At 32.2% G+C, this 10,803-nt stretch overlaps 1 protein-coding gene across 1 annotated transcript in view; it reads left to right on the top strand.

The window, feature by feature from the left end:
* LOC107438881 (cytochrome P450 4C1) overlaps positions 1-9,785 on the top strand; it is a 50,075-nt gene extending 40,290 nt beyond the window's left edge. The window contains exons 8-11 of the mRNA XM_043039186.2: positions 185-358; positions 2,686-2,752; positions 3,758-3,937; positions 7,623-9,785. Of these exons, the coding sequence (XP_042895120.1) occupies positions 185-358; positions 2,686-2,752; positions 3,758-3,937; positions 7,623-7,783 (582 nt within the window). The 3' untranslated portion in view covers positions 7,784-9,785. The remainder of the gene's footprint in view (positions 1-184; positions 359-2,685; positions 2,753-3,757; positions 3,938-7,622) is intronic.
* Positions 9,786-10,803: the final 1,018 nt, after the last annotated feature.

The raw sequence follows: 10,803 nt of genomic DNA on the forward strand, positions 1-10,803 counted from the left end.
TAAGTTTATTCGATAGCTGTATGAAATGAGGATTGTGCTATTCCTTTCTTTCTTGTGCTCAAACTTCCGTGCATATTTTTCAGACATAACTGAAATGAATTCTTACTTTTAGTGTATTAAAACTGAGTAGAAAAGTAATATTTATTATTTTACTTGAAAACTAATTAAATATTTTTTATCGAAGGGACATGACACAACAGCTGTTGGTTCGAGCTGGATTCTGTACCTTCTAGGACTGCATCCTGAAATACAGGAAAAAGTGTTCGAAGAAATTTGTCAAGAGTGCGGCGAAGATCCTGAGAAACAATTGACTGAAGAGTGCTTGAGGAAACTTAAATATTTGGAATGTGTTATCAAAGTAATCGTTTACTGTTTGTTTTTAACAGGAATTAAATATCCGTACTCACATTACATTTTTAATACTTTTACAATTACCAAAAGAAAAAAAACAGCACTGTAATTAATGGATACTCAAATTTCACGAAACGTTCTTCTTTTGTGACGAAACCGTTTACTAATATATGCTCAGAGTAAATATTTCATCAAAGTGACGAAATAATAATCACTTTTTCAGGAAAACATACTTCGTTTTTTTATTTTATTTCTAAGAAAGAAAAAAAAACTCATAATGAGTAACTTTTCTAATACTCATTTTATTGTTAACAACATGCAACTGAGCTGAGTCAATATCATCTTAATAACACAAGAAAGACAAATAGAACAGTGAGATAAATTTCCCCTATGCTCTGAAATGGTATTCGATACCAGGTTCTTCTTGGTACGAAAGCAAACTCCTTGGCCATCATACAACCCGGTCAGATTTTCGATCGCCTAGTCTTCTTCTAGTTTTATTCTAGTTTAAAATCTCCCACAATGCACTACCCTGAGGTTTCGAGTTGAGGATACATTTTCGTCATGTATTTAGAAGTTCCCGTTTTGTCACATACCACGTGATTTGGTGACGGATGTAATTCTCATAGTTAACGAAATATAGCTAAAAGATAGCTGAATCGTCAAAAGTGAGAGTTTTAATTTTGAGAGTGAGCACAAACTATTATATTGTTAGAGAAGCATGTTGAACCAAAATATCATTTAAATTTACCACAACATTTGCACGACACTTTTATATGGTACCTTATATGGTACTTTTATGCTATACAACTTTTATGTTATACTTCTTAAATTTGGTTACTCTTCAACTTGAGTCCCGCAGTGCACTGATCGTTAAGACACGGTTCCCAGCAGATCACCGAAGTCAAGCATCACGGGTTACGGTCAGTGTGCTGGTGGGTGACCACTTGGATCAGTCTGCGTAGGGACCGAGGGTTTGCGGTATTGGTCCTCGTTAAACTGTGCTACCGTAAAGTGCTCGACTTCGCGCGCAGGTCGTCAGACTACCGAAGCGGGGGTGCCATCCCCTCCGCAGAGGATCAAAATTGTGATGGCATGTCTTCGGATCATCCTCCGGAATGTTTCCCAGACCGTCGCCAATAGCCCATTGTGCAGCTCTAGTTTCGGCGTAAATTAACAACAACAACATATTCTTCAACTTGAACTCAAGCATAGCGCAATGCTGCCTTAAAATTACTTCCATATGGTTCAAGGTACTTATACTTTGGTACAAACGCTGAGCCAATTTTTCTGAGAGTGGATGCGGAAATTGTAATACTGAATTAAGTGAAATCATACTCGTATGTATGAAATAAATTCCTGAATAAATTCTTAGAGCATGTTAGTTAAAGCACTACATAGTTAATTAAAATTATAACTTCATATTTATTGCATTATATTATCATTAAAATTATTCTGTTAAAATGATTTTTTTTTGTTTTTATATGACATAAATACCTTATTTTTTTAATTTGTAGGAAGTAATGCCTCATTGGTTTCATAACAATTTATCTATACAATACTTTCCTTATTTTGAAATTTAAGACTAAGCACCATATAATTTATTTATTAGTTCAAAGATGAAAAAGAAATTTTTTGACGTTATTTGAATAATAAATCAAATTACTATTTTTTTCTTTTCGCATAAACGCCATAAATGTCGTGATTGCGATACTTAAATAAAGGTTGCTTATGGCAGCATAAATATGTTCCAGATTTAAAAAATAATAGAAGTTTCATTTAAGAACTCGAAAAAGAGGAAAACTCCTTTTTTTAACGAGTGATATTAGCCCACTTAATCAAATAATGTTTTCAATTCTGCTAAAATGCAATGTGCCGACCAGGTAGCCGAGTGGTTAGCGTGTCTGACTACGGAACCATTGGCAGCGGGTTCGAATCCTGCTCAGGGAATGGATGTTTCTTTTTCTCTGTGTGTTCTATGTCCTTTCCTCTTTGTGTGAATGTGACTCGCCCTATAAACGGATTTGTGGTTGTGTGACCTGGGCAACGCTGCTACACCGCCGTGGCTTCGCCACAGGTGCCCACTGGGTAACAAGAAGAGAGTAGCAGTTCTGGCATTTCTGTGGCCAATGGGACAAACCCCCAAGTGCCCGCCATTAAAAAAATAAAAATAAAATGCAATGTAAGCAAGTTTCTGCAAATGTACTACAATGCGTAGTAAATTGGTTTAATAATAATCACAACATTTAATTTTATTTAATCTATTTTTATACATATTACTTAAATTTATGAACTATATTTCGATGTTATAATGAATTAAATTCTGTTCTCCAGGAAACTCAAAGAATATATCCGCCTGCTCCTTACATTGCGAGGCATTTACAAGAGGACGTTGAAATCAGTAAGTCTTTCATTTTACTACATCACCTTCATATTGCAGCATTTTTAAAATTATTTTTTATTGTTTTGAAAACAAACGTGTTTTTAACGTATATTAAGGAAATTTGAAATTTTTAATTATCTTTATTGTTATCATTTTTATTTAAAATGAAATACGCTTGCTAAAATTTAACTACGGTTTCAAAATACCTCTATTAAAGGAATATTTTCTTAATTCTTTTTGATATTTCTGAATGTCGGAGATCACCATGTCCTCTTGTTTTTTAAATTAAGTAGATAGCATGTACATTTTGTAGATTGTTTCCTCTATCTTGTGGTAGAAGAAAAATATGTCAAATACCACAAGATAGATGTAAGTGACTTTATTTTTGTTTTATAACCGACGTTAAACAACCGACTCAATTCTAAGTTAAAGACTATCAACGCTCAACTACGTAGCCTTGTAACCCAACGCTGTAAACTAGTAAACCTATGGATCAAGCATTGGAACAAACTATTCTTCATGGATAATTTTCCAGGGGAACTAACCCGCATTTGCCAAGAAAACCAAGAAAACCACCCATGGTTAGGCCGAGGGCAAGGAGATTCTTACCCATGATCGATCTACTACTGAGTATACTTTAAGTCCGCGCTGTTGTTTGTGCGAGCCCAGAGCAGAATTCGTATAAACCAGCCAACGTTGCTATTCGAACATGGGACGCTCCATTGAGAGACATAATCCTTAGCCATCACTGCTCTATGTAACAATAAATAACGAAGTTATGGAGTTTGGTAAAACACCATGTCCGACTTCCTCCTTGAGAGGTAAAATGTTCTAAAATCTGCTCTCCTCTTACATGGTGTCCTTTACCTCAAATGATTTGATTTATTCTTTCATAGCTGCGCAATCACTTTCATTAGCATAAGGGTATTGCAAACTTTCGCGTATAACCCGAATTGGAGGAATATTCTTATGAACATTTTGCATGAATGAGTTAATGTTCATATGAATTCATTTTTATTTCAGATGGTTTAAAAATTCCTAAAGGAAGCACCTGCATGTTGGTCATTTACATGTTACACAGGAATGAAGAATGGTTTCCTGATCCAGAAAAGTTTGATCCGGATCGCTTTCTCCCGGAAAATTGTTTAAAAAGGCATCCCTTTGCGTACTGCCCATTTTCAGCAGGGCCAAGAAGCTGCATAGGTATTTGAGCACTAAATCTGTTTTATACGAATATCTAAAATATATCTTCTCAATATTTTTCAAACATTTTATCTTAAATATATTTTGATTCTTAAATATATTTAAAATATATTTCTGATGTTCTATGTTAGTGTAATGTTTTTCTCTCAATAGTAGCAGGATCAAATAGCACATTAATTTATAGACAGCAAAGCTAACCTTTAAACATTACCAAGGCTACGAAAGCCTGTTTACATCATTTTTCATGATGTTTTTACCAAATAACGATTTTTAGCGTCAAACATGGCCACTTTTTTACAATTGAAAATAATTCATACTGAATATTCTTAATTAAAATAACTGAAGCCTATACTAAATAATCGAATATAAATCAATATTTTATATCTTGATTTACTTCGATACACTGGAAGCTGCATTTCTTATCGATTTTTCAGGGAAATGAAGCATAATTTTATTTTTAGAGCCTATGATGCAATCACTATCCATAGGAAAACTATCCTTTAGTAGTAAAACATACTAAGAACGAAACATGTGAAAAATCAATTTTGTTAATGTTTTGAGCCACTAAAATGAAAAGTTTTACTTAAGATACACACTTAATACACACTTAAGTATCGCTCAAATATTTACAACACTGAAGTCAAAAATAAAGAAACTCATTATTTTCTTTAATCGTTCAAATTTAGATGCAATTTTGTGAGAACAAAAAATATTTTGTTATAAAATGAACAAAAATCATAATTATTATTACGCAATCTTTAAAGGAAAAATTTTATTACAGAAAATACTTTCAAAAGTCGTGTTCCTTTAAAAACCAGCATATCCTTTAAAACAATACAATATTGCTATTTCTTTCCGTTTCATCCAATACTTCGCGATGTTTTTTTTTCTCATAAAAAAAGACAAGTGTTAATAAATATTAAATCTCAATTAATAACGAGATAGTTGTAAAAATAATCACGTTTCTATCATTATAAAAATTGATATGAATTTCCATTTTCAGATCAGGAAATGATAATAGCATTGTTAAAGAAGTATTTTACTTATCATCATATTATATTTAAAATGTATTTTTCTTTAAATATGAATAATAAGATAGAGAAAACAGTGTTGCATAACAGACTTAGTGTCGCTTTTCAATCATTAAAATGTAAAATGCAGCTGTATTCAATTTGTTTTTATTATAAGTTTTTTATTGGTTATTTGTAAATATTTGTTTCTTGTTAATACTCGTTTATATAAGATTGCATCTAATAAAAAATAATCTAGTATACATAAATTTGCTACTTAAAATTAAAAATTGGCCTCTAAGCAATCAGAAAAAAAATATGGTCAGAACTATTACAATATGGTGAAATTTACAGTGTTTCTGACTGTATGGGAGCATCAAAAAGCTCGGTAACTTTTACCAAAGCGGTTTGGTAATGATTTCAGTAAAATTAATAAGAAAATATGGTTACATAATATGCTTTAAAATTTGATAATTTTAGCATGATACCCAAGAGCTTGGCATAAAAACCATTTATTCGATTAGATTTACTTTTCAGTTTTGTATTTTCCGCTAAATGTGTGGGAATAAGAACTTTTATTTTTAATGGTGGGCACTTGGGACGAGGACCCATTGACCTCAGAAAATGCCAGAACTGCTACTCTCTTCTCGTTACCCAGTGGGCACCTGTGGCGAAACCACGGTGGTGGAGCAGCGTCGTCCACGTCACACAGCCACAAACCCGTTTAAAGGGCGGGTTACATTCATACACAAAGGAGAAAGGACATAAGACACAGAGAAAAAGAAATATCCATGCCCTGAGCAGGATTCGAACCCGCGACCATCGGCTGCACAGTCAGTCATGCTAACCACTCAGCCACCTGGTCGGCGGAATAAGAAGTAGCATTTCGAAAATCAGAATTTCTGGAAATCTGTCACCATATGAATGAAAAAATTACTATATGAATGGTTTAAATGCCTTATGTTTTAGTTTTATTAACCAGTATTATGCTTTTTTTTCCTTTTTTAGTCAAAAATGCCATTAACATACGTACTGTTATTTTACCCCATGAAATTGAAATCATTCCATAAAAAAACACTAAAAGTTGTTTGTGAAAATTTTTTAATCGAGTATGGAAATCTATAAAGACAGATAAGGTTAACATCAAAGCGCAAATGGAATTCGTTTAATATATTCCGCAGTTATTTAATCAGTCCTTGAAATAATTACCTGCAATCGTGTAATCTGCGCTCGTACAAGAAGTTAAAATAACTCACTTCATTTAGCTTTAGCAAAATTCAGGATGACCCTCGTAAAGTTTTATAACTTGACAAATCAATTATATCTTTATGTACGAGGGTTGCTATTTATATTTCTGGCCTGATAATGAAAAAACAAATATGTAGGATCGAAATTGGTTTTATTGTGTTTCAAACTATTCTCCATGATGATCAATACACTTTTGCATGCATTTGAACCAATTTTCAAAGCACCTTTTCCAGTCCGATTGAGGTAATTCCAAAACATGCGTTTTGAATGCATCAACCGCTTCTTCGGGGGTCGAAAATCGTTGTCCACGTAATTTATTTTTGATGTGTGGGAATAAGAAGAAGTCATTGGGTGCCAAATCAGGGCTGTACGGCGGATGACCCATCAGTTCGATCTTTCGCTCCGTCAGAAATGCCTTTGTTTGAGTCGATGTGTGAGAGCTCGCATTGTCATGATGAAGAATGATTCGCCTGTTCTTCTGCTTTTTTCGAATTTCTCCGATGACTTCTGGCAAACAAATGGTCGTGTACCATTCAGAATTGACCGTCCTGCGTTGCTCTAACGCCACTGTTGCCACATGACCGTTAATGCCGAAGAAACAGGCAATCATTTGTTTCGATGTGCTTCTTCCTCGAACAACTTTTGTTGGTTTTGCCTCGTCTTGGAAGACCCATACAGTTGATTGCTGTTTTGTTTCCGGCTCATATGCATAGATCCATGATTCGTCACCTGTGTAGATGTTATACACAGCCTTTGATGTACCTTGAACGTATTTTTCCAACATTTCCTTGCACCAATCGACACGAGCCTTTTTTTGAGCGTTTGTCAGATTATGCGGGATCCAACGCGAACAAATTTTTTTTACGCTCAAATGTTCATGCAATATTTTATTGATGCTAGTCATACTAATGTCCAAAGACGCCTCTATCTCACGGTATGTCACATGACGATCTTGCTTTATCAGTTCACGCACAGCATCGATCTTTTCTGGCACAACAACGGATTTTGGACGACCTGCAATTTAATTATTCTGGATCGATCATCAACCACGATTAAATTCGTTATACCAATTTTTTACAGTGCTGTATGATGGCGCTTTATTGCTGAATAAAGAATTAAGTTCTTCGAAGCACTCTTGTCTTGACAATCCACGTCGAAAGTTATGAAAAATAATGGCACGAAAATGTTCACGATTGAATTCCACTTTTTAAAAGAGAAGAACTTTTCAATTTACTGTCAACAACGCAAATGAAGCTATAATGGTCAATCGTCTGCTGAATTTATGTTTAAAAATATCAAACTTTTGATTAAAATCGTCTGCGGTCGCCTAGCAACACTTACTGTTGCCAAGGCCAGAAATATAAATAGCAACCCTCGTATAACGCTTTTTTTTATTCTTAATTAAATTTTTCATTTTTCCTAAACAGGCCAAAAATTCGCAGTTCTGGAAGAGAAGACTATGATTGTGAACGTCTTGAGGAACTTCAAAGTTCGATCAGTCGATGCTCGTGATAAGCTGCATTTATCCGCTGAAATGGTGCTCAGAGCGAGAGGTGGTATTAGACTTGAGTTCGAGTCCAGGAGATGACCAACATAAACTTCTGTTTCAAAGAAAGAAAATCATCAAAATTCTTGATTGATCACTACTTACTGAAAAAAAATTATGTTTATCGTATATGAATGTTGAAAAAATTATTCAAATATAGTTTCTGACAACTAGTTTATAAAGTAAAAATACCAAGTATGGGTACCCATAAGGATTTCGAGCTCTTGAATTTCAATATATGTCAAATCGAATCGATATGTATATTTCGATTCTATATACATGAAATTCGAACGCTCGAATTTTTGTTTCAGGAGATAAAAATACAAAAATTAGTCGAATGTTTGTTGGGGTTAACAGGAAAAAAAGAGAAATGAATTTAAAAAAATCAATAGTAGACATAATCGAACGTGGTTTGAAAACAATACATTTACCTGGAACCATTGCATCTAATGCAAGCAATAAACATCCTTTAAAATTATTCAAGAAAAAACGTTAATATTAATAAATTTTCTCGTCACAAAATCGTGCAACGAAAGGAATTTGTTTATTATATTCTTTTTATGCCACAATATTTTTCTTTCATTAAAGCAAGGCGCATATCACATTGTGTCTTGTCTAACTGTTTGTCATGACCATACGTTATACAATACCAGTACTATTTTGAACCTAATAGCACACACCTACATCACGCTACCTTACAACAGTTGTTGTTACTTTTGTCATGAATATAGGCTTGGGTGCTGGTTTCCACAAAGTCGTTGTTTTCGACTTAGCAACAGGTTTCTTGCAGTGATCATAATAAGACCCCTTTCAGGGCCCATAATAGCCTCGGTGACCTATTTAACTTTACTCAGTTTAGTTGATCAAAGACAAAAATTCAAATTTCGTATAAAGGCTATTGGAAGGATGAAAAACTTCCAACAAAATAAATAAAAAAGACACGTTTATGCGCTAAATTTATTGCAATAATTTTTGATTCATACAAAATAGCTTCATTACTTTTTTTTGTCAACTTGAATAATAAGAATGGGAGGCTTATACCGCTCTTTCACCCCATTTATATTGCTTTCAGCATATATACTGTCATCTGTATTTAAAGTCATAAATATTTTGTTTTTTATTGCACTGTCCCCATATTCGGTGTAGTGACCATATTTGGTTTACTTACTTTGAAAATAAAAAAAATAAAAAAAACTTTTCTTTTTTATCAGGCAAAATGAGCGAACTATCTGTGTAAATATATTCACCAAGAGTATTAAGACATTTTAAGGAATTAAATCTATTTAAATACGGATGATTAAAAGGAAACCTACCAACATTAATAAGTTTATACAAATTTTAATCTTTTAAAGTGAACTATGATTATTTTGCTTTGGCTATATTGATACAATATTAGAAAGCACTCCTTTTTGCGGATATGATCGTGTGAGCTGATGAAGAGATAAATATTTTCCTTATTTTGCTTTCCGGATTTTTAATATTTTTTTTTTAGATTAATAAAAAATATTTTTTAAATACTTTAAAAAAATAACTTTAATAATTTTTCTTCTCTTGTCATTATTTTTTATTATTTTCCATATTTTCTCAATGTTTGAGCTTAGCTTTCAATGGCATTTTCATTTCAGTTTTTCGCGACAGTGAACAAGTTAATATGTTTTCTTTGGCAGTCTTTTTATTCTAATATCAGACTAATAGCTCGTAATACTTATTAGCTCTATCTTTCATTATAGTCTAACTAGATCTATCAATGTTTTTTTTATCTATTTCATAATGACTTCTAAAAATCTGAACTATCTTAACCATCCAAATTGCGTACTAAAAATATTATTACATTTTCTTAAAGAAATTCTACGATTTGTTGATACAATTTCTTAAAACAAAATAATAATAGTTGTTAATATGCCTTGTTGTTGTTAACATACATTTTGTACATATTTCTTATATCATTATTTTCATTTCTCATATTGAAAGTTTTGTAATGTGTATAATTTGTAACTTTGTAAATAAAATGCGATCGTTGCTTTAATAAAAAATTTTAAAATTTGTTGTTTTTTATTGAGTGATCTGAAAAAATCTACTTTATCATAATTGAATCTACTGAATTTTGCTTACTAGTAATATGATTTTTAAAACTATATTCAATCTGAATTTCAAAGAAACGAAAACATTTTAAAGGCTGCAATCAAAAATTCTTAATTTATTAACAATTTCATCACAATTATTTTTCAATAGCACCAATGTATCGTCTGAAAATATAGTATTGCATTACTTTTCATTACAGAAACTATTGAAAATAAAAGCGAACATTCAGATTTAAAAATAAATGAAATGTTGGGTAAGAAGTAGTTCGTAATGCTGCCATCTATTGTTTAAAACAAAAACTATACGTTAATTCAATGTGGTATAATCAATAATCTAATAATATTCCCTACAATAAATCGTGCTATTAAATATTGGTATTTGTCTTATTATTCAATAAAATTTTAAAATGAAATCATTTATGACGAAGGTCACTTTTAACCCCTTTATGCCAATACTAATGTAAAATATAATTTTTAGCTTTTTGTTTCTAAAATTCACAGTTTTTAAGCAAATTTTTCTGTTATTTAAAGTAGCCTATGTAAACCAATTAGTATGTAAACTCCTTTAAGTGTAATTCAGTGGCGGATTCAGCGGGGGGGATAGGGGTCATGACAACCCCCCCAAATTGAAAANCAATTGAAAAATAAAATAAAAATTATAATTTTTTTAATAGTTTATAAGAGAAATAAAATTATTTAAGGGAGCATAAAGGGGAATCTGAGTCTATGACCCCCCTCAGGAAAAATTTCTGGATCCGCCCCTGTTGAAATTGAATAACCTCTAAATAACTAATATTAAAATGTTTATAAAGTTAACAAGATTTTATTAAGAAAGTATAAATGTACTAAAAGCATTTAACGGCCTTTGGTAGCATTTTCAAATGGAAAGAGGAGTAATAAAAAATGATTTGAACAAATGGATTATTCACTTAAGTAAATAAAAACTATGTTCGACAAAACATTATCAAAAGTCTAGTTTTA

This window comes from Parasteatoda tepidariorum, chromosome 5 (assembly GCF_043381705.1).
Source record: "Parasteatoda tepidariorum isolate YZ-2023 chromosome 5, CAS_Ptep_4.0, whole genome shotgun sequence".
NCBI classification, from domain to species: domain Eukaryota; kingdom Metazoa; phylum Arthropoda; class Arachnida; order Araneae; family Theridiidae; genus Parasteatoda; species Parasteatoda tepidariorum.